Genomic DNA, 25,399 nt, shown 5'->3' on the forward strand with positions numbered 1-25,399 from the left:
GCCTTTCTTGAAGACCTCCTAGTGAGATCATTTCACACATCAACCTTAGAAAATCTATCATAAGTGATCTCTCTCCTATTGGGACTCCTCCCATCGATGAAAATCCATAAAGAGTAGGGGGTTTTAGATATGGTGACACTGGGTCACTACCCCATTGTTACTTCTTGGTCTAGTAAGCCTTGTAGGGTTTCCCTCTCCAAGGCATGTTATATTTTGCAGCAACAAGCCTAAAGGCAGCGATAATCCATGGCCTATCCATGGTTATGATAGGGGTAGTATTATCAGCAAAGAGTTGCCTAACCACTCGACTATTTGGATTAATGGGGGGAGTAGAAGCTTCGATAGTCTTTTTGGTAGTTTTCCTCTTTCTTGGAGCTATGGTCCTAATAGAAGAAATACTAGGGGATTGGGTATAGTTTGATTGAGGAGTCGCCATAAGAGGATTTATCTTGTCATTTGAGATATTCTCTTCAAAGGGATGAAGCTAACTCTTCAAATTACAAGGAGGCTAACTCAATTCCTCCCTAACAACGACACCAAAAATGTTGCGTCAAAATCTAGCAAGTCTTGTAGAGGGGTGCTATACATGGAAAGCACTAGACTAAGTGACAGCAATGAGTTGTGGCCCACTGTCACCACAACCACTACCCCTATTGTTTATGGACTTTCACCAATGGGAGGCTTCCTGGTAGATAGGTCACATATGAGAGATATTCTAGGCTTAAAGGTTTAAGGTGACACAAGAGGCTACTAAAGGATGACTCTTCTTAAGTACAAGGTTCAACCAAGGAGAATAAGGCAATTTGCATCCTCTAGAAAGGCCTAATTAGGGCACGCTAGACTTAGGGCTTGAGATATAGCAAGCAAAATGGATTATCCTAAGGCCAATATGACAAGAAACAATTTCCAAACAATGAATCTTAGCAAGCCAAAGGGATATGAAACCTTCAAAAAATCCTCAAGTTGAAGCTTAGCAAAACTAGTGTTTTCCTAGGGCAAACTAGCTAGGGCAAGAGAATTGAGGCCTAAAATGGATAGATTAGCCATCAAATAAGGTTGATTTTGAGGCAACCAAGTATTACCTTGATGTTGAATCCTTCCACCATCCAAAATTCCCCCTTCTAAGCAAATTAGCTCTAAGCCTTAGTTACGTTGTTTATCGTTAAGAGGGCCAAAATTAGGAGAGAGAATGAGAGTGAAATTCAAGTTATCGAGAAGATAAGGTTAGATCACTAATTTGACAAGGCTAGTGCCTAGTCTTGGGTTGATGGAGTCTATGGGTGTGATGGATTAGCCAAATCTTGCAAAGTAGTAAGGATGTTTTGATGCCCTAGAACAAAACCCTAACTATTATATTTGTGAGGGATAAATATTCACTTAAGAGAGCTAATATAAAAGTTCACCAAGGGGATTGACATTCACATTTCATTCATGAGTAATGCATACAATGATGATATCTAGATTCTATACAATTGATCTTCAATAATATATTGTACAATAGAAAAAACTCGATCATCAATGTATTCCATACATTAGACAATAAGATCAAAAAATTATCAAATTCAAGGCTCACTTACAAGACAAAATGCATGAACAATCCTTTCATTGATCCAAGATAACTTCTCCAATGCCAAGAAAATAGCTCCAATAAACAAAGTTCTCCATAGATCACATCTCTCCAAGATACAAGAGGGCCGAAAATCTCCAAAGAGGGTCAAAATAGTCACAAGTGATGATGATTAGAAATGAATGAGCCTCTCCTTTATTTATATGAATAGGACCTAATATTAGCCTAATGACACCCCTAAAACAAGTTTAATCACAAAATATGCTTGGGTTACAAGACAACCCACTAGCTTCAATCATATATGCTCTAATAAGCCCACACGTGTGAGTCGCTAGCCTTCTAGGGCTGACATCATGCATGAAAATAGGCTCCAAATGTCATTTCCAAGTGTCATGATGTGTCCAAGGTGATGTAGGAGCATGTAAAAATCAAGATTTGAGGGTTGGCCCTCAAATTTACCTCAATGGCTTCCTATGGTCCCAATATCTAGCCCGAGCACCACCTTAGTGGTCTCTATGGGTCTCTAACTACTCAAAGTGTCCATCCCTGCTCCAACATTAAGGGCTTCTTAGGTGCAAGTTGCAACTAGCCCTCTGTAGTCTCTGAAGGTGAGACCATCCTCATCTGGGCCCTGAATCAGCTGCCATCCATCAATTGGTTCTAAGGCCAGCCTGGGGGCATGCTTGGTCAAAGTGTATCATCATTAAGAATCATCAAATCCAGTGCAAAGTAGTGCAACATCCTAGGTGCAAGAGGTACGCTGGGACATGTGTGACGTGTTGCTACTACTACAAGGCCCAAGAATCTCAACACTTCACCTATTTGTGCCAATATGCTTCTCTAATGGCCTGGGTACCTGTGGAAAGGTGCCCAAGACATGGGTTGTTGAACCACCTGACAATCACAACACAGATTCTAGTGAAAGCAACCAATCATTAGGGACAAAATTCATTATTGCATCTAAGTGAACCAAGCTTGAGTGTCATGGACTATTTGATACTTCATACAAGGATCCCCTTCCAAATCAGGGCCTTGAACTTGCAATAGTGTTTCCTCCCTCGGTAGGAGTGGCTAAAGGACAACCTTATTAGGTGTTTCCAACCCCTAATGGGAAGTAACATTTTCTCAATCCACCCTTCAATTGATAGGTGTTATTGAATAATAATGATGGTAACGAAGGGGATAAGACTTCAATGCCAAGTGCCATGGTCAAAGGGACCAGTTAATGGGGGTACCCACATCCTGAGTGTATAATTGTGAGGAGGGAGCATTCATGGATGCAATATTTACCAACTCGACCTTTGTTTTTCCACCCTTCTTGTGTGCATTTTACTTTTTCTTGATCTTTCTTTGTATTACTGCTCATAGCTCAAGGATTAGAGCCTCTTTTGAATGATGTGGTAGTTGTAGTACCCCTAAATGATGAGTGAGTTCATCTCTCATCGAGGTTGGGACATGCAAGGGTTCCTTCTTTTGATGTAATGAAGCGACATGTGCTTAGGAAATGGGTGATGGCCACATGAGTGAGGTGGAGCTCATGTTAGGCTTTTCCCCACGTGCTAATTTGTATGTCCCCGACCATCTTTTGCATTTTGATATTCTTTCTTTAGTTTTGTTGTGGCCATTATATTGTCTTTATGTTTCTTTTAGCTGCATCAACCTCCAAGGGAAAAGTTTTCGGGCCCTACCGAAGTATATGGACATATGGTGCCAAATCCCAAAAAGAACCAATGGTCAATTGAACCCGAAGAATGGAGGTGAGATAGGGGCTTGTAATGTGAAATGGAAAGTGTTAAATATGGCATAGGGATAGATGGAACTACGTTATCTCAATCAGGGCTTCCCAAGTAGTGACCCTCCTATACACCCATTGGACCATTAGGGGAGGTCCCACTAGACTAAGATCGAAGATTAACCCCCCCATTTAAGGTGAGAGAACAAGGTCACGGTCAAAAAACATCCTTCTTCTAGATCATCACCCCATAATCCATGCCATATGCCCAAAAACAAACAAGCTTAAGCACCTGATTGCAAAATGATTGAAGTATCTTTTGAGTGGAAGCCCACCTTCATCCAAGTGCTCATGCCGAATGCATGAGAAGCATATGGCTGATGCAAGTGGTGGAGACATAACAGCATATCATCAGCTAGTGGTGGTTGCCAAGGGTTGTTGACTATGTCACTGACCGGTTGGCTATCAAGAATAGGAGAGAAGTTTTCGCTTATAGGGTTACCCATTTTGGTGGGGAACAATCCCAATAGGCATAGGGATTGTTGGGCACGTTACCACTCAATCTAGCAGGGGCCCTAGGAGGAGTACCTAACGGAAAACTAATAGACCAAATGGAAACAATGGGACAAGGACCAACTATTTCCTCAGGTGATGTCCCTTGCTACTTACAAACTTTCACCACAGGGAGGAGTCTTAGTATGGAGGAAATCACTTGAATGATAGGATCAATGGCAAGGTATAACATGATTTCCAAGGCCCATTCAAAGGAGAGGTTCAATTAATGGTTTGAATGCTTAAAGAAAAGCTAAAAGGCTCCCCAAGAAAGACCTATGAGGGATGACCTCAGACTTTGGAATATTCAAGAATTATGAATGCCTAAGATCAAAACTTCCAAAATCCCTTACTTGTGATTGATGTGTTTATACTAGGGTTTAAAGTGAGGCAAGGATGGCTCACTCAATGGAAAGATTCAATTAAAGTGTGAGCTTTGGGAGAATCTAGGGTGACTATCCACGAAAAACCCCTTGAGAGAAATATTATAAGAGACCAAGGTTTGAGAGATATATTGTTGTAAAGGCTCATCCAATGATCACGTATAGTTAAGAGCAAAGGTTTTGAATGATGAACTACAAAGTGTAAACCTTTAAGAAATCCCCAAGTCAAAGCAACTTCAAGGGTTCCTTCTTGGTGTGATAGTTTGGGCATCAATTTATTTGAAATTTTGTCGTCAGAATTTGTTCAAAACTGGAGGATGCCTAGAGGAGACATAAATGAAGAAACTTGTCGGGACGGAATCTTAAAATTCCTCCTCCCTAAAATTTCACACCAAGCCCTATAAAAATCTCCTTATCCTTGGAGGACAAAGAAAAGAGGGAAAAAAAGTGAAAGAATGATATTTCATTAAGTTGATGTGATCACCGAGGATCTAGGACCAATGCCTAGCTATTGGGAAGATTGGAGTCAAAATGATTAAGATTTGGGAACTTCACTCTTCAAGGAGGCCTAAAGAAGCAAATTCATTAATGATGGATGTTGCTACACAACAACTTTAGACTTTTATACTTTGATATGCAGGATTTGATGAAGTTTCAAGGTAAAAGGTGCACAACCCACCCCTAGGAAAACATGTTCTTCTTACCAAGATGAATAACATATGCAACGAACTAAGATTGCAAGTGTTTCATAAATTCGCATTACATTTAGGACACAAGTAAAATCATGACATAGCATTCCATACATTAGACATGAAGCATTATGAAATTCGCATGAAAAGAACACTTACATGACACAGACACTTAGATTATATCCATCCATAAACTTTCCAAACAAAAGCTCCAAGAGAGATAGCGAAAATATTCCACACATCAAAATGCATTTAATCATCCAAATCATTCCACAAATTGCAAGTCTGAAATCTTTAGAAAGATATATCCCAAATCCAAGTGATGATGAGAGATCAAATGAACCTCTCTTATGTTTATATGATCTACCAAAGGATTTGAATGGCTTAATTATGCCTAATAATGCCCCTACAATAAAAATAATGTGCAAAGTAACATCCTTTTGGTGACAAGCCCAACAAATAGATCCACAATAAAAATAATCAACCTCTCGAGAGAGCCGAAATGATAGATATGTAGCTAAGAGGGTTGTTGGAAGGCCAATTGAAGTCCAACATGTGCCAAAATGAATATAAGGGCTCCAAAAATAGTGATGAAAGGGATGGCCCCTTAATCTCCAAGCAAATGACCTGTGGTGCCCCTAAGTGGTTGTGGGGGCACAAAATCATCTTCATGGGTCTTCAACTGAATCGAACAAGCATGTATCCCATCTGCAAGGGTTGGAACAATGATGCAAGCCCTCCCTTTGTCTCCCATGGTGAGACACAACCCCATCCAAGCCTTGTTACCGCTCAAACTAGCAAGGGGGCTAAAAGGGGATCCTTAAAGGGCAAATGTTAGGCCAAGGGCAACAAAAGGAAACTTAGCCCACTGTCACCTCAGCTAAGGCTCCCTTCTATTTATGGACTTTCACTGATGGGAGGAGACCTGGTATGTATGGAGTCACTAATGAAGGATAAGTCAATGAATGGATATGAGTGACCCAGGTAATCCTTTCTCGGAAGAGCTTGAAGGATGCAGCTTGCTTGCTTTCTAAGCAAGGTACTATGTATTCTAGGGAAAGGAAGGGAGGATTTGGGGGCTAGGTTTATGGGATATGACTTGTGAAGGAGCTTCCCAATCCCTAAAATCCTTGTTGTAATTGGTATCCCAAATGGTTCTTGAAGAATTATCTTTTCAAAGGAACGGGACTGTAAGGGACCAAGTGGACCCAGTCTAGGGTATGAGGAAGAAATATAGCAATCGATGATATTCTTACCCTAGACAAGGTGGGGGAAAGATCAAAGAAAGAATTTTCACTTGAAGGTGTTGGTTTGACCCTACGAGGTACTAGCCTTGGGTATGCCAGGGCAAAGTTTGATCTCAGAGCTAGGGCTTGGCTTTTCTCTCAACTCCACTGTCGGAATGGCTTCAAAATTGGAGGATATCTTGAGGAAACACCAGCGCAGGAGACCCTCGGAGATCGAATTTTTGGGAGGGCTAGCTTGTCAGGAAATTGATACCCTATGTGCCCCAACTTGGCTAGACCAAGAAGAAGGTGAAATGTGAGTTTTGGTAACCACCTTTTGGTAGATCAATGCTTCAGTCTTTGGGAGAATGGAGTCTATGATGAATATGAGTAGGATTTCTTGGTTCCCAGTCAAGGAGGCCTCAAGAACACTTTGTTAGCCTTCTAGGTCAAGGAGAAGCAATCTTGCAGCTTTTATACTTTGATGCACAAAGGGAATGGCTTATCAAGGTCAAATTCTTTGATGGAATTACCCCCAGGAGACTTCGTTCATATTACATGGCCCATACATTGAGAGATGCTATAATAGAAACAAAATTCCACAATTTTAAGCAGTAAATGCATGCAACAATTAGCTATAGAATAGTGAAAATCCCATTCCAATGGATATGACAAAGTAATACAAAAATAACATTAAAAGCATGTACTTACATGTAACAGAATATATCCAACCATTCACAATTGACAAGAGAGAAGCTCCAAGAGAAGATAGATCAATATCCACACATCAAAATTCATCCATAAAGCTCTAATTCATCCTCTAGAAAAAGTGTGAAATTCTCAAGAGAGAAATGATCCAATCCAAAGTGATGATGAGCAAATGAGCTCATCTCACTTGTATTTATACACAACTTAGGAGTTCGAATTAGCCTCCTTGGCCTACATAACCCCCAAAAATAAAATAATGTTCTAATAATTCAACATTTGGTGACAAGCCCACCAAACTAGCTCATAAATGAAAAAGTAAGTCTCTCAAGAGGTCAAATAATAATGTATGCATGTCGTAAGGCCCTCTAAGAGGCCTAATGAGGTCCATGGGTGCCACAATGAAGAGTAGGACCCTCAAAAGCAGTGGACAAGGGGGTTGCCCCTTGTAATACCCTGTGGTGCTCTAAATGACATGTGCGGGGCACACAAGTGTCCTCATGGGTCTCCAAACAAATCAAAGATGCCAATAAATCGCCTGCAAGGGCTAGGATGATTGCCACATCATCGTGCAAGTCCTGGATCATCTGCCAAGTGTATGGTGTAAATCTAGGGCCAGTTGGCCATGATGGATCAAATGCATCTTCCTTGTCTAATAAGTGAACCACGAGCAATCTTTGAATGGCTGTGGGGATCCATGGAGTGTTGTTTGCTGCTATGGAGGCCCATGGCTCTCAAGGCACACCCTACAAGTGCCAATGTAGCCCTCTGAAGGATTAGGACCTTGTATAGGGAGACCAAACCCAAAATGGAGACCATCTGCGATCCTGCATAAGATCCGATGTGTCCCCTAGCCTTCCAATACAACAAGTCATTAGAGAAATCAAGTAAATGAGCTTACCAAATCATGGACCATAGGAGGGGACTTCATAATGGCCTGGCCTTCCATAATGGGCTTGGGGATGTAAACTCCAAATGGGGTTAACCGATAATCCTATTAGGTGGTTTCTACTTCTAAAGGGGATGATATAGTCAGGGTACATTTTTCAAAAGGTGGTGGCATGTGACAAATAGATGAATGAAGGAGGGGATGAGAAGGGGCAGCCCTGGGTCACATGCTAGGGTACAAGGGTAGCTAATAAGAGGGAAGCCCACATTTGGGTTTATACTGTATAGGAGGGAGGAACCATGGTACATGAGGTGCCCCGACCTTGATTTTTCCACCCTTCTTTATATGCCCTTTGCCTTTTTATGATTTTTCTTTGATTAACTTCCCGGGGCTCAAGGGGTGAGAGCATGATGTATAAGATATAGCAGTGAATACCGCATTTTAAGGTAAGGTGGTTCATTGCCCACCAGGGGTTGGGACAACCATGGGTTCCTAGAATCCTATATGATGAAGGAGGTTCATAGATACTGTAGGAAACAAGGTGATGGCCATGATGATGGGGTAGAGCTCATGTATTGGCTTTTGCCCATGTGCTAAATGTGTTTGTCTTGACCATCTTTTGCATTTTTGGGTACATTTTCCTGTTGAATGTGGCCATATATGCTTTTATCTTTCTTTTTAGCTGCATCAACCTTCAGGCTTCATTCCAGGCCATGACCCAAGGTGTGGGCAAGGGGAAAGGGCATGCTAACACTATGTGGATCGAGTGGAGGAATTTGGACCTAGGTAGGAGAAATGATGAATGGGGTAATAATGAAAGGAAAGAGGGTAATATAAGCAGACAAGGGAGCGGGACCACGCGATCAAAATCGGGGTTTCCCATGAAATACCATCCTTAGAGTGAAATGGTCAATAAAAAAGATCCCATGGGACTAAAATCCAAGGTTAATACCTAAAAGGGTTCTAGGGGACAAGTGCACAGACCTAACCCATTCTTTCTGTCGTACCCCCCCATTAATCCATGCCCAGAAGTGTCCATGATAAGCAAGCTACAATACTCAATTTGCAATGACAAGGCATACCTTTAGGTTCAGGAGGTCCACCTTCAAACATACAATCATGGCAGATGGGCGAGGGACCACATGGCTGGCTCAGGTGGCGGAGAAATGGCACAATGAGCTAGCTGGTGGCTACAATGGGTTGTTGGCTACCGGCTGAGAACCATCTTGGAGAAAAAAATTCTCCTATGGATATTACCCACAAAATGGTGGGTAACAGTGTTGAAGAAAGTGTAACTAGGTTCGGTATTTAAAAATGTAATTTTGATCTTTGTACTTGTCAAGAAAAAGAAATGTTATTTTTGTAAATTATAAGAATGAGTTTCTTGCTCATTCCATAGGTCTAGGAAAGTCAAAGAGTCAAAGACATGTGTAAAGAGCTCTTCTTGGGCATATATGTAATGTGTATGAGTCAACCTAGTGTCCAGAATAGCGCTCCAAGACAAGCACAATCCTTTTGAAGAATTCTGTCTGCAAAATGTTGAAGAGAACCGTCAAGTCAGCCTCAAAATATATATATAAATGTTATGCTGGCTGATATAAGAGACACAACAATTCACTTGGTCAAGTCGGCTTAATATGGAAACATAACCACTATATATACCCAGTTAGGGTTAGCGCAAAAGTGCAAGGACAAAAACTCGGATTTCTCTCTGAATTTCGGATGGGTACAGGAATTGCAGAAGCACAGTTTTGGATGACATTTTTGGAGGTCTATTCACAAGCCTCTGCAACTTCAGATGACACAACAAGGAAAGAAAAACTCGGACAAGTCTTTGTTATCTCGGATGGGTGCAGGAAGAATCTCGAACAAGGTACAGTGGTATAGGATAAAGGCAACAATTCAGTATTTCGTATGGAGGAGGATATCTGTGGTTTTTGGATGAGTATCTCAGATGAAATCTCGGCCTTCCTGAAGTCTTGAAGACCTCTGTCTCAGCATATCTAACGCAGTCATAGTCTTGGCTCAAGTATGATGTGAAGGATCTCATCAAGGTTTTGTCATATCATAGTCATGATCTCATTCCTAATGAAGACAAAGTCAAGACAGTGATGACAAAGGCGCATTCATGGTGCCGCAGCGATCTAGCTGAAGAAGCAGTCATGGTACAACAATGATGATGATAATCTTAGCAATTAGAAGAGGATTTATTTCTTGGTCTTGGAGTAGCCTAGTAAGTCAAGGGTCATGGTCTCGGTGTTCATCAATTGGAATCTCTATAAGAAGAATTATGTGTGGGTTTTCCTCTCCAAGAGAGAGAGGTTTTGGCCCTGGCAGAATGCCAACCTCTTGTGTTCTGGTCTCTTTGTTTTTGGTAGCTATTTGATGACATAAAAAAAACACACACACGCACTCTAATAATGTCCAAGAGAAGATTGTGCTAATAAGAAAATTAAAAAAATGTCTCACAAATAGTTATCAAGTCAAGAAGAATCTCATTAATTACATGTGCCCTAGATTCTTCAACAAACAGGTCCTAGATCAACTACCAAGTGTGTGGTGCAAGAGTCTAGTCGGTTGGGCAAGGTGGTCGAGGTGCATCATCATCATCAAATAAGTGGGACACGAGCGAGCAATGAATGGTGCTGAAGGATCCCATGGCATGGCTATCTACTCTCTGTTATAGTGGCGACCCGTGGCTCTCAACGCACACCCTATAAATGCCAATATGACCCTCTAGAGGGCTTAACCCCATATAGGGAGACCAAACCCCAAGATGAAGACGTTGAGATTTGTAGCTTGAGAGGTACTCCAAATCCTAGGCCTAAGGGTTGTGGAGAAGTTGGCACACAAGTGTGGCTTGTGGGCTTGAAAGCCAACCTTGGGGTTTGTACCCATCGATGTTTGGGACAAAACCATGGAGAGAATTGGACATGTTGAGACGAATCCAATGCATCGAGAATCATCAAATTCTGAGTTGTCTATGTAAAGTTATTAATTTTTTAATGTAGAGTGTGGGCTTGTAGCATGAGGCTCATGTAGGCTTGAGTTGGACAAGCCACATGACAGGTTGGCAGCCCACTTTAGAGGCATTCGTTGGGCACTCTTGATGAATATAAATAAGAGGTGTTTGTGACTCATTTGAGCATCCATTTGTGCAACATAAGGGCAAGCGAACGAGTGAGAAAGGGACTCGCTCTAGGCAAAATACATCTTTGTTTTGGGCCGCAGGTAGGAGCTACTTCAGCGAACGAGAGAGAGGACGTTAGGGCCTCTCTTGAGACTAGTTTGAAGTGTGAGTTAATCTGCAGCAAGGCCACATAGGAGAGGAATTGTTTTGGGCTTGTTTGGCATGGAAAATCTTTCTTGAGTAGGTTGAAAAGGTGACAGACCTGCAATTGCTAGGTCGCGGACCTGTTATGGCAATTTGGTAGGCTAAACGAGCCTAAGACAAGGTGTTATAGGAGCCTAACAAGGCAGCGAGTTGCTAGACTTGAAGAAGGAAGGAGGTCGTTGTTAGTTTCTTTAGCATCAGATGTGTTCTAGCCACAAAACTTGGTGGAGAGGCTAAATTACATGAGATCTCCAAAACCCAGAAATCGTTTCTGGAAATTCCACCTAGAGATGACTTAATTAGATTATTGACCAATTTTTTAATGATTCGTAAGTCTAAACTTAGGAAAACTGGTTAATTAATCAAAATTAATTAAGTCAAGGTGAGAATTCTCAAGAAACTCACACAGATCAATCCAAAAATGATTTGGGCCATCGATTAAGATTTAATCTTGGTCGTTGGAGTCCCAACAGGAAGATATAAGAAGGGATCGATGTGGTGATGGAAAATACACTAGAGTCACTTGGAGAATTCAATTTTCCAGAGTAGCAGCAGTCAGTGGCCAGAGAGTTCAAGCTTCAGTGAGGAAGCAAAGACAGTGAGGGGCCAAGATAGTGATCTGAAGGAAGTTATCCAGATCTGGAGAGGCGGCAGCAAGGAGTCTGAGTTAGTCCCAGTGAGGCAATGTAGAGGACTGCGAGGTTGTTTCAGAAAAGCAATTCGATTTGGCTGTAGGAAAAATTGATTTAGCTTCCAGAGGTCGGGAAAGTCTTCCAGAGGGCCGGAGAATCAGTTTCCTTAGCACAGACAAGTAGAATGACTTCATTAGAGGTAGTTCCAAGCTTAGACGTCCAAGGGTCTGCGCAAAGGCTGATGCAGAGGGTCCAGGAGGACAAATTTTCTGAAGGAAAGTTGTGTCGGGGTTGCTTGTGGAAGAAGGGAAATTCCCTTAAATAATTTTGGCCAAATTTTCTTGTTGTTTGGATTGTCAGTTGGCCATCCATAGATTGTACTCAGAATTTCACAATTGCTTAATAATATAAAACCCTCAACTGTTGCACCGGTTTACCCAAGTTGGGGTTTTCCGGGGATATTTGTCCAAAAATAACTATGTAAAATTTATGTGTGCGCTAGATTTTCTCAGTTCCAGCGCTATTTATTTTCTGCGGAATTTTATTTGTGAAGGTTGCAGTGTTTTAATTTGATGTTGTTGTAGCAATAAACTGAATAATTAATTTATCAATTAGAAGAATCAATACCAGTTGTTGCAATAGGATTTCAGTAGTGACAATTTCACATGGTATTAGAGCATGAGTGATTAGGTGGGAAGCTTAGAACTGGAGAAGGGAATTTCACTGCTCAGAAGGGACAGTAGGCCAAACTTCCTAGAGGATATGCAGTTCATGACACGTAGGCCGAATTGCTGGGGCAAAATTCGATTTTCAGTTGCAGGGTTGCAGAAAAGTCAAGTTGCCCGGGGTTGTGATTCCAGCAATCAGAGGGAGCGACGGTAGCTCAGATTTTCGTTGAGCAGATTTATGGTTGGACGCAGAGGGTTTTGTTGTAGTTTGCAATAGCAGAATTAGCGTCAGATAGAAGAGAAAAGCACACGCAACAGAGGGAAAATTTCTCTCATGGAACTTAGAGTCTCAGAAGTTCGATTTTTCTTGACAGATTGGCAGTCGCTGAGTGTCGATTTCCTCACTCCAGAAGGGAGTGCAAGTAGCAGAGTAGCAGCTAAGGAAAGGGAAAGAGGGAGTTTTCGACTTGATTAGAGATGGCCACGGCGGGCTTAGAGATCAAGATAGGTTGGATGGAGCTTCCAACTATGTCATCTAGAAGGCTAGGATGTCCTTCCTTCTAGATGAATATGGCCTAAAAGCATACATATAATGTGGTGGTAATTCCCCAGGATGCAGATCAGCTGAAGGAATAAAGGAAGGATATGGTGCGGGCAAAGAGGATGATTTTGGATGGAGTCTAAGATCATATAGTCTCGCATATTTCTAGCAAGAACACTGCCAAGGAAATGTGGGTAGCTCTCTCCACGCAATAGCAAGGTACTTCTGAGCAGCGGAAGATGTTCCTGGAATAAAAGTCGAGATGCATCAGGATGCAGAAGGGGGAAGGCATAGATCCCTTTCTCACCAGGATTAAGGAGGTTTGAGACCAGCTTGAGGTAATGCCTCAACCATCAGAGCTAGTGATGGTTGGCACTAAACAGTGTCTCAGAGGATTGGCAAGTCTTCATCCAAAGTATATTGGGCAGAGACATGCTACCAAGATGGGACAAAATGTGGGTTGACTTACAATAGGAGGAGTTGAGGCGAGCTCTTCTAAAGAGCTCCATCTCCATCAATGGAAGCAGTAGCAGTGGATCGAAGGGGGTGAAGGAGAAGGATAATGTGGCCCTCGCATCAAAGAGTCCTAGTCAGGGGCAGGGGAAGCAGAAGAAGAAAAAGGACCTATCTAAGGTCAAGCGCTTTAGGTGTGGCAAGTTTGGCCACTATAGTACCCAATGTCCTCTCAAGAAGAAGGACAAGCAGGAGAAGTAGGACCAGGCGACAGCACACACTGAGATAGATAGGTTATCCTCCAGGTTGGAGGAAGATTTTGCGATGTTCGCAGATATACCTTGAGGAGTGAGGTGGGAAGACTTGGTGTTGTAGCCCAGAGAGCTACAAAGATTGGGCAAGATCCTTGAGGACTCCACCTCATGGATCATCACCTAGCTACGAAGGCCCACAGTATTCAGTAGTAGGATGGATCATTAGCAGTTGATGCAGTCAGTACCAAAGTGACAGTTGAAGACTAGTAGCAGTCAAATGCTGAGGAGCGCAGTGCAGTGTTGGCAGCAGAGCAAATGGCTAAGTAGCAGAGTCAGCAGCAACGCAAATTCTTCAGTGATAGTGCAGATGCTAGTAGCAGTCAGAGACTCAGGAGACAGATGCATCATACTAAACATAGTTGATTCAGTATTTTGGATGCTTCTCTATTGTAGTAATTGCAGTAGTAGCAGCAACAGATGAGAGGGAGTTGCAGTGTTGGTATCAGTATGGCAGTGTCAGCAGCAGCATGGATGCAACATCAGAGTTTCGCATTCGTTGGTGGGCAGTATGGCCAGACATCAGCCACGTGACAGGAGGTGTATAGAGACAAGGTGTTGTGGCAGGATGTGTAGCACTAGAGAGAACACAATCCTCGCTAAGAGGGAGTGTTAGTTTCTATAGCATCGGATGTGTTATAGCCACGAAATTTGGTGGAGAGGTTAAAATACATGAGATCTCCAAAACCTAGAAATAGTTTTTGGAAATTCCACCTAGAGATGACTTAATTAGATTATTAACTAATTTTTTAATGATTCCTAAGTCTAAACTTAGGAAAATTGGTTAATTAATCGGAATTAATTAAGTCAAGGTGAGAATTCTCTAGAAACTCACACGAATCGAATCAGAAATGATTTGGGCCATCGATTAAGATTTAATCTTGGCCATTGGAGTCCCAACAGGAAGATATAAGAAGGGATCGAAGTGGTGATGGAGAATACACTAGTCACTTGGAGAATTCGATTTTCCAGAGTAGCAGCAATCAGTTGTTGGAGAGTTCGAGCTTCAGTGAGAAAGCAGAGACAGTGTTCCCGAGGAAGTTATCTAGATCTGGAGAGGCAGCAGCAAGGAGGCCGAGTTATTCCCAGTGAGGCAACACAGAGGACTGTGCAATTGCTTCAGAAAAGCAATTCGATTTGGCTAGAGGAAAAATCGATTCAGCTTCCAAAGGCCGGGAAAGTCTTCTAGAGAGTCAGAGAATCAATTTCCTCAGCAGAGACAGGCAAAACAACTTCATCAGAGGCAGTTCCAGGCTTAGACGTCCAAGGGTCTACGCAAGCACTGCGCAAAGGCTGACGCAGAGGGTCCAGGGGGATGAATTTTCTGAAGGGGAAGTTGTGTCGAGGTTGCTTGTGGAAGAAGGGAAATTCCCTTAAATAATTTTGGCCAATTTTTCTTGTTGTTTGGATTGCCAGTTGGGCATCCATAGATTGTACTCAAAATTTCACTGTTGCTTAATAATATAAAACCCTCAGCCGCTGCACTGGTTTTCCAGGGACATTTGTCCAAAAATAACTGTGTAAAATTTATGTGCGTGTGCTAGATTTTGTCAATTCCAGTGCTATTTATTTTCTACAGAATTTTATCTTTGAAGGCTACAGTGTGTTTAATTCGATGTTGTCGTAGCAATAAACTGAATAATTAATTTATCAGTTAGAAGAATTAATACCAGTTGCTGCAATAGGATTTCGATAGTGAAATTTTCACAGCCGCAGTATTTTAGGTGAGTTTTGGCCATAGATGGTGGGATGTTGTGGGCGACAGGAGTGCCCTAACCAGTGACCAGAATTTAGTCCATTAACAGCAGTTCAAAGGTATGTTATTTCTCCATTCTTGCTAGGTGTTGGGTCTAGTTTTGGACCAGATTGGATAGGTTGTTTGTGAAGTCTGTTGGCAGCCGAGAAGAAGGGTTTTCTAGTAGCTGGATACACTAACCAGGATCAGATGCTAAAGCAAGGATTGGTGGCTGTTGGAGGGAAGCGTGAGAGTGGACCAAGTGTGGATAGGGATTGGGCATTTATGGTATGTTGGAGGACAGCATGATAGCGCCCAAGTTGGAGCCTGGTGTGCACCATCTTCATGGACTTAGGTGGTTGCTAGAGTGGCAGTTGTTGAGCTCAAGGGTTTGATCAGCCAGGAGCAGTTTTGAGTAGCCCTAGACTTGTCGTGTGGAGAAGGACATCTACAATAGAAGATGGGCAGTCCTCCTAGCCCGTGTTCATTGTGGGAGATGGACATCTTGCAATGATAAGTGGCAGCCCTTCGTTCCTTATGCTAGTCTTCATTGGAGCAGCGCATAAAGACTATAGTGGGCTGAAGTCCCTGAGTAGCTAAGGAGCAACAGTGGGCTGAAGTCCCAGAGTAGCTAAGGAGCAACAACAAGCAGATGAGAGTTGTTCATAAACGGAGTTGTGAACAACTCGACTGGGGTCTCAATGTGTTGTGCCCTTGATGGACTAAGGCACAACTAGTGAGTAGATTGGATAGCCAAGATTCAGTGGCCAAACGGACTTGGAGCATTGATAGAAATAGGTGCTGCAGATCGGGAGCCAAAGGACTGGGCAGGTACAGGGTACAACCAAGGCAGTTGTGAGGAGCTCTACATTAGCTAGACGACTAGAGTATCTTGTTGAGAGTAGATTGGTTGTCGTTGGACAGACACCAAGCCCTAGTTTTGTATTCTTGTATCAGTGGATGTATGAGGGCCATTATCCCTGGTACACGAGCCCTAGATTGTTGTATTATTCAAGTTGATTAATAAAACGAAGTTGGGTTGTACATAATTTGTGTAAAAAGTTGTCTATATTTTGTGCACTAATAGATTTACTGTTGTTTATATTCCGTTGTGCAAAGCAGGCTCTTTGTGATTCTTGGTTAGGTAGCATTAGTGATTTAAGATTCTATCCTAGACATCAGGATCGTGGAAAAACAATAGAAGACACACCTACAATCCTGCATAAGATCCAATGCATCTCCTCACCTTCCAGTACAACAAATCATTAGTGTAATTGAGCAAATGAGCTTACAATTCATGGAACCAAGTGGGCACTTCATAGTGGCATGCCCTTCCATAATGGGCTTTAGAGTGTACAGGTATCTCTAAGTCCAAGGAGGTTAATCAAGGACCCTATTAAGTGGTTTCAACCTCTAGGGGAGTGACAAGTCCATGGTACATCCGTCATATGGCAGGTGTCATGTGATATAATGATGGAATGGAGTGGACAATTGGGGAAGGCTCCAAGCCACATGCCATGATACAAGGGTAGCTATGATGAAGGAAGCCCACACTTGGGTTTATAGATGTAGCATGGAGCAATTGTGGTACATGAGTTACCCCGACCTTTGTTTTTCCACCCTTCTTCATATGCCTTTTGTCTTTCATTGATTTTTCTTTTATAACTGCTCGGGGATCCAGGGGATGAGAGCATGATGTGAATGATATAACAATGAATACCACCTTAAGGTAGGGCAATTCATCGCCCACCAGGGGTTGGGACAATCATGGGTTCTTTAATGATGCAGGGGGCCAATATGAGGGGCCCTAGGAACCAGGGTGATGGCCATAATGATAGGGGTAGAGCTCATGTTGGCTTTTGCCCACGTGCTAAATTTGTATGTCCTGGCCATCTTTTGCATTTTATGGTGCATTTTCTATTGAGAGTGGCCAAATTATGTTGTTTACTTTCTTTTTAGCTGCATCAACCTTTGGGGCATCGTTCCAGGCCCGACCCAAAGTGTGGACAAGGGGAGGGGAGGGTTAACTCCTTGTGGACCCAATGGACAAATGTGGACCTAGATGGGAAATATGTGAAAAGGGGTTATAATGAGCAGAGGGGAGTGATGTATGTGATATCGAGAAGCGGAAACACGCAACCAAAATTGGAGTTTCCCATGTAGTGTCACTCCTAAAGCTAGTAGCCAATAGAGGAGATCCCACGGGACTAGGATACAAGGTTAACCACCAAGTCGGACAAGGGGACAAGAGTACAGACCAAGCCCATTCTTTCTGTCGAATCCCCTCACTAATCCATGCCCAAAAGTGTCCATAATAAGTAAACAAAAATACCCAACTACCTAATAAAAGTCATACCTTCGGGGTTGGAAGGCCCACCTTCAAACATACGATCATGACAAATGGGTCAGGATGCATAATGGCTAGCTCAGGTGGCGGATATGGTGGCATATCGAGCTATTTGGGGGCTGCAAGGGGCTGCTAGCTGCCAGCGCAAGACAATCTAGGAGAAAAATTTCTCCTATGGGTGTCACCCACAGGGGGTGGGTAACAGGGCATATTACACTTTTCCCTTCAACTATGTTGCAAAAGTATATTTAGAATTGCAACCTTCGCCATAAAGCTATTTCATCAAATTATAAGGGATCAGGTCTTGCTGATAGACGGAAGCTTATCACAGACACTCGAGGGGATAGAGGCAAATTGTTGAGTTGTAGAGATAAGATCCTTTTTAGTAACTTTGTAAGCGACAACAATTAGTTGATTTATTATGTTTTTAAGTTCGGTAAGGTGATCTGTAACCGCAAAACCTTTTGCCATCCTCACTCTATACAAGTGGTCTTAGGAATAGAAAACCTTGGTTTCATTAGAAGTCCCATCCAAGGCCTTTAGCACATCCTATTCCGCTTGAATGGTCTTTGCATCTTGCACCTGTGGAATGATGTCATCTAAAACTGAGATGCCATTGATTATGGGGGCTCTTTCTATCTCTACCATTGTACCAAAAGGTGCATTCTACAGCACAGTGTGGAGTAGATGTCTAATATGGTAATGCTAACAACAACATACATAGTTCCAAAAATAATAATTATTATAACAAATCAACAATAACAAAAAAATGAATTTATATATACCATCCTAGATCCTTCTTAGCCTAGGATTTATGAAGCACCAAGAGGGACAAATCCCTTGAGATGTAAACCTTTCTTCAAGTTTTACACTATCAAAAAGGTTTTCACCTCAAAGGATTTGTTCAATGTTAGAAAGATCTGTGGTTAAGATGGATTTAGGCTGGTTATAGGCTTCTTGTTCGTTCATGTTTCTAGGCCATTGTTCTTTTCCATCAACAATGCTCCATAGTTTTCTCACTACTACAGCACTTTTAACTTTGAATGGGATAGTTCTTTGCACTTGCCATGAAGCTTGTGCATATCTGGTAGTCCAAAGGTTCCTTCAGCAGTTCTATCCATAATAACCTTTTTTGGCCTATAACAAAGTTAAAGATACCTAACCATAAATATAGAAGTTAGAACTATAAAGAAGTTCAAAGAACTATAGGGTATATCTTAGCACTGAGTAATGCAATCTATAACTGCAAGGAAGATACAAGCCAGACCTCTGAAATAATTGCTGGGCATAAAGCACAAAAACACCTGCTGGTTAAAAAATCACACCTCAGAATTGTAAATCAGATTGCCGATGAGTTGTCCTAATAAATGCTGGTTGAGAATCAGGATGATGTCTCAGGTTGCTTGGCATGCATGCATTAAATCAATTCCAAATTTCCATGGCACAATTGTTTTTATAGTCCAAACCAATGTTATCAGAACTGAACTGGTTTCACCAAAACCAGCTGGCTCTATCAGTGTAGAGAACGCTCACCAATCCAAATCAAGTGCACAAACCAGAAATGACCAGTTCTGGCTTGAACTGATCCGAACCAGTTTGGACCAGTCAGAACTAGGTGGGTCAAGCCAAAACCAGTTAGGACCAGCTGGGTTGATCACTTTTGTACCAGTGCAGTTCCTTCATCCAAAAAGACCAAAAACTTGGAAATTTATTTAGTTTGATTTGATTTTAGACTATGATTAATTTTTGGACTTTGCAGGCCGTTTAGAGCTTTAATGAAGTTTTATTTTGTTTCAGATATGTCTTGCACTTGGTGTCATTTTGTTATATTCACCCTTACAATGTTGCATAGATGAGAAACCTTTGATATATGTGTCTAATGATTTGGATTTGCATGGATGTAAGTGAATATATATTTTATATCAAAATTTGAATATTGTATTTTTTGCTCAACCAGTTTTTGTGTCCAGATTTTTACTGGTTTGGGTCTGGTTCCTGTTTTGGGCTCTACCAGTCCAGTCATGATAACAAGGGTCCAACCATCAAAAATGAATGCTGGCAATGAAATATGAAAAATCGAACTTCTTAACAGTCTGCTGGCACCTCTAGTTGCTTGGTCAGACTGCCAAATCATAAGAGGCTAGGACTAGTGGATATCTGAGTCCAAGGCAAAGTGTTGTCTGCTAAATGGATTGTCAGGTGGCATCTCAAACAACAAACAGCATCCACGCAGGCACAAACAGTCAAAAATGTGACAGAAACAAAAAGATTTAGGATCCTGAAAGCAGAACCTAACATGCCAAATGAGTTGAACAATACAAGGACAGACAACATCACAGCATTGGTTAAACAGATCAATAGATTTTCACTCAAGAGAAAGCCTCAATTGAAAGGAACAACTCAAAAAGGGCATAAAACAGAAAAACGGCAGCATTTTATAAATATGCCAATCATCGCTTGAAGGACAATGTGAATGGACTTCAACACACAGGAATTAGATTTACCTAAAGTGAATCCTACAAATCATTAGAGGCTGTCTCACCTGTGCGAAAGCAGTATACGTGTGATTTACCCTATGCTCCTGATGTGAAACACATTAAACATGGGTAGAGTTGCTACGAACCCAAAAGATGATTCTAGCAAAAAAAATAGCATTTAATGTGATGTAATTATGTGGGATCATTGGATTAATCCTGCTGTTTAGGGCATATAATATTATACGGCCTGTTTGTCAATTGGGTCTAGCTTGGGTGGTTAAGAGGTGAAGTTGTAATCCTCCCCACCCAAGTTCAAATCCCACTTGTAACATGTTTTCCCCTCATGGACCAATTGATATGGTAAGGTACCAGAAATCTCACTCTCACTTTAGCACGTGAGGATGGCCGAGCTGTTTCCAAACATTTTAGCCCAGGGGTTAGCTCAACTGATTGTCACCAATATTGCAGGTCATTTGGCTAGTTCCATGCCAACAAGGGCCTAGTTCAACTCCCACTCAGTGAGGCACATTAGCCTATGCCAGTAGGTTCACGAAGGATATCCATTTTTAATGTGGGGAAGCATCCCGAGGTTTCCCTAAGACTCTATCTGCAGCCTTCAATAAGATGCTCACAACACTATAATACAAGTCAGTTTTCCTTTGCAGGTTAAAACATTAATATTCCACGTCCCAGGACATTTTTACCGAATTAAAGACTTGGTCAGGAAAAATAGCGATGAATTAAAGTCACTATTAAACCCATTTACATGAACTTGAGCCATAAACATGAGCAGTATAGGAAGTATTTCACCAAATAAAATGACCGCCCCAACAGAGTTAGATATCAACCAGCACTCAATTTATTATGTATCCACACAACACAGATCTGATTTAGCACTCACTAGATGGAACTATACAATGGACAGTTAGAACAAACAGAAGGCAAGGAACCACATGTTCATATTCTGCACAGTTACTGACGTGTACCTTGACACAGTTGTTATAACCCTATAGCCAAACAGAAGGCTAGCAACCACATCTTTATATTTTGCACCGTTACTATACCTTATACACAACAGCTGTATAAGTAAATAGCAGGCCCGCTTGAAACTGAGCCCACATGGGTAATGAGTAATAGTTAGTATATATAGGAAACTGTTGTAGTTGTTCATTCACACAGATGTATACCATTAATATTATGTTGTTACCCCTGGGGTTATTGGAAGACATTCTTCTATTTCATAAGAGTTACTGTGTAACTTACTGGTTTATCATTATTATGATACTTGGGAGTCATGCTCCCATCTGTACTTAAATTTTGACAGTATTTATTGAGCTATTTTGGGTAATTTGGTACATAACAGCAATCTATATCTATGTTTAGATTTCAAATGCAGGAAAACCAAAAAAGAAAAATTACAAACAACCTTATAATATAACAGAGCCCTTCCACCATACATTTGTTCATCAAATGCATCCACTGGCAACTTCTCTGTCTGTCTGAAAGAATGTGATTCTACCCCTTAAATAGGGATCTTAGCTTTGATTTAAAACACACTAAACCCTCAAAAATAGCTAAACCAAACAACTAAAGCTCTAGACATAACACATGCTTACCTTTCCCGTAGGAAGCTCAGGTTACGCCTTTCAGGCCTTAGCTGAACACAGGCAAGACCTTTCAGAACAGTTCACAAAGGGAAGCTCTCTATTAGCATTATTTGCCCAAAACCAAACCTCCAGGAATTGTAAACACACTCGTTTTTACGTTATCTCAAACAACAAAAGACATGATCCTTCCCCAATTCAGACCAGATTGGGCTGTCGCTAGACGACAAGCAGGGCTCATATTTAAGAGTGTAACCCATCATTTAAGAAATTCAGAAGACTGCTTCACCAACTAATCAAACATAAAATTTCAAGTTTCACAAAGTGTTCTCCTCTGACAATCCAACTCATTATTGCTGCCTTTTATTTGAGGCCCCCAATACCCAATCCTGTAGCCATTACTACTCTATGCAAAATGGGCGTTGATACTCATTAAAGTCAAGTTTCACTCCTTTAATGCTCATCAGTTGACCCAAAGAGTTGTTCCTGGTTCATCCTTATCTAATGAAGCGATCTTTTAACTTAAATTCTTCCAAATTAGCTCCCAATAGGTGGCCAGGCGTTTAATTTCCATCGACCCAACAAAATGATATTAAAAAAAATAAACCAAGAAAATGATCTGGTGGGCAAAGAGAAATTCTCAGCAAAATACCTGATCAAATACATCTCGCTTGGCCATCTCGTCCCAGAACCGAAGGCAAGCAAGAGCTACTAAAGCTGTGAGCCCTGATGCTAGTATATCATGTATAATCTGGTTGTGTGTAGATATAGCGGAAATGGACGAGCCATGATTAAACCATCCAAAATTCATCGAACTGCCAGCTTTAGCAGAGCAGGTCCCATGTCCACCATTCTGAGAGCAACCCACTTGAAAGGCATCCATGACAATTCTGAATTGGCTGCCCCTTACGAGCAGAGATTCACTAAACTGCCTTGCCGATCTACTACCAAAATGGCTGATAGTAGAGGGAGTTGAATGCTCGTTAAACAAAATGAGATGAGGGAGTTTGGTGCGGATATGATGGATAGGAGAGCTCGTCGATGGCGTTTTAGCAGTGGTGTAAGAAGTTGGAACATTTATTAGCAGTGATGACAACGACAACTTAACACAGGGGTGAATCGGGTGATAATGAGATTTAGAGAAACTCGCACACACCGTGGGAGAGAACATCGTTGCTACAATTATATGTCGTCTGAGGGTGTAAGAAAAGATGCTTGGGTTTTGCCTTAATAGCACCCTCCCTTTCGATGAGAGAATTACAGACCCAAAGGTCCCCCATCTTACCCACGAGTTAAATAAACTCTATCGAATTAGATTGTATATCCCCTGAGGGTGTAAAACCTGATGCTTGTGTTTTGTCCACGCTCCCTGTGGTGAGAGAATTACAGCCAGATGGCTCCCATCTTACCTGTGAGTCAAAGAGTCTCTATCAGACTGCTCCAAAGATTCTCTTACAGAGATACAAAGATTTTCTATCAAAATGGCATAAATGCCTCAGATTGTCTAATTTAGCATGTTCGATACCATCTCAAAAGAAAATTATTGTTTCTTAATAAGGCCAGCTCCAATGTTAATCGGAAGAATGAATTCCGTTAGTGTATGCATAAAGTCAATTTAGTTCAAATATATATATATATATATTAATAATAATAATAATAATAATATCTATTTTTAACCTCACAGTCAAGCCAGACACCAAATTGGTGTACGAGACCCCCTTGTTTGTGGGACAAGGGACCCACCTCCGCGCAGCGATTTGACTGCTAAGTCTACGAAGGCATACATACTCTATCCCCCTCTGGTTTTTGAACGTGTGACCTCTTAGAAGGAAACACACGTTCTTAACCATTAGGCCCACTCAAGCTGTAATAAATATATACACAAGAATATATTCATTTGAAAGTTTTGATTTTAAAATTGTATAATTAAAAGTTGTTGATATATGTAAATTAATGTTATTAGTTTTGAAAGTTTTGATTTTAAAATTGTATAATTAAAAGTTGTTGATATATGTAAATTAATGTTATTAGTTTTGGAAGGTGAAAAATGACATTTATGGATATATATCTATTTTTTAATTTATATTGTTTTGCTAATTGATAACTAAGGTATATATTTATTTTTTTAATTTATATTGTTTTGCTAATTGACAATTAAAGTGTATGAGAAGATTAGTAAATTTGTGAATTAAAATTTAACATAATTATTAATGAAATAACTATGATTGTTTAGTATGGTTAAGTATGGTTGAGCACCTTTGATTATTATTTATTATGGTTGATTATCGTTGACCATGTATAGTTATGTTTGACTATGGTTGATTTTTGTTTGCCATGGTTGATTATGTTTGAGTGTCATTGACTTGGGTCAACAAAAGGCTACTATAATTCAATTTGGTTGAACATGGTTGAATATTATCTATGAGTAAAGCCATTTAGAGATTTGTCTTCCGAAACCATCACATAAATTATTTTAATTGCCCACATGTTTTGAACCGGTCAATGTGGTTCATCTAATCGTCTTGAAGATGAACCACATTGGCTAATTCGAAATGCATCCCCAATTAAAGTCATTTATTTGATGGATCCATAAGACTGATCTCTAAATGGTTGAGTATTGCTGAATATTGTTAACAATAATAAATCATATTTATCTATGTTGACTATGATTAAAAATGGTTGATTAAACTTCACAATCAATTCACCATGTATAAATATGGTAAACCAAGGTTGACTACGTTTCTACATACTTGACTAAAGTTGACCATTGTTGATTTTGATTGAATATGTTTGACTATGGTTTACTATGATTGAGATTTATTGATCATGTTTGACAATGGTTCAACGTGTTTGACCAAGGGTGGTCATATTTAACCATGATTGACTTTAATTGGTATTGGTTGACTATGGTTGATAATGTTTAACTATGTATGAGAATGTTTCCCTATGGTTGACATTGGTTGATCGTGGTTTTCTACAGAGTGCCCATGGTTGACATTAATTAACTATTTATAAGAATGTTTCCCAATGGTTGACATTTATTGACCATGGTTATCTATAGATTGGCCATGGTTGACCATGTTTTTCCATGGTTAACCAAGTTTGGTTATGATTGACCATATTTGTCTATAGTGGATCACAATGGAACCAGGTGTGACTATGGTTGAACATACCTATTTTATGGTTAATCATGGTTGGCTTTGTTGGACTATGGTAGACTATAATTGAATATATTAACTATGGTTGATTATGGTAAAATGTGTTTGACCATGGTTAACTTGAGTTAACTATGTTTAAATTTGGTTAACAATCGTTGAAAATGATGACTATGTTTGACCATTGTTTCCTTTAGTTTACTTGGGTAAAGCATGGTTGAATTCGACTTACCATGTTTGATTATGGTTGATCGTGTTGACTATGGTTAACCATGGCAATCATGGTTGACTTTGGATGATTATTGTTATCATCCAAAAAATCATCCACACAAAATTACAGGTGATGGCTAGAAAATGTCATTAATCCATCAAGATAAAGGTTCCTAAGGCTATTAGCCA

The 25,399-nt window shown here is 40.8% G+C and overlaps 1 protein-coding gene across 1 annotated transcript in view; it reads right to left on the minus strand.

Moving 5' to 3' along the window:
* The window catches only part of LOC149161057 (putative phytol kinase 2, chloroplastic), a 126,415-nt gene extending 103,027 nt beyond the window's left edge, over positions 1-23,388 (minus strand). Inside the window, exon 1 of the mRNA XM_089436874.1 lies at positions 22,498-23,388. Within this exon, the coding sequence (XP_089293000.1) occupies positions 22,498-23,016 (519 nt within the window). The 5' untranslated portion in view covers positions 23,017-23,388. The remainder of the gene's footprint in view (positions 1-22,497) is intronic.
* Between the last annotated feature and the right edge of the window lie 2,011 nt (positions 23,389-25,399).

The sequence above is a fragment of the Pinus tabuliformis genome, chromosome 5_2 (genome assembly GCF_031772625.1).
Source record: "Pinus tabuliformis cultivar Carrire ecotype Pingquan chromosome 5_2, CPIR1, whole genome shotgun sequence".
Classification (NCBI taxonomy): domain Eukaryota; kingdom Viridiplantae; phylum Streptophyta; class Pinopsida; order Pinales; family Pinaceae; genus Pinus; species Pinus tabuliformis.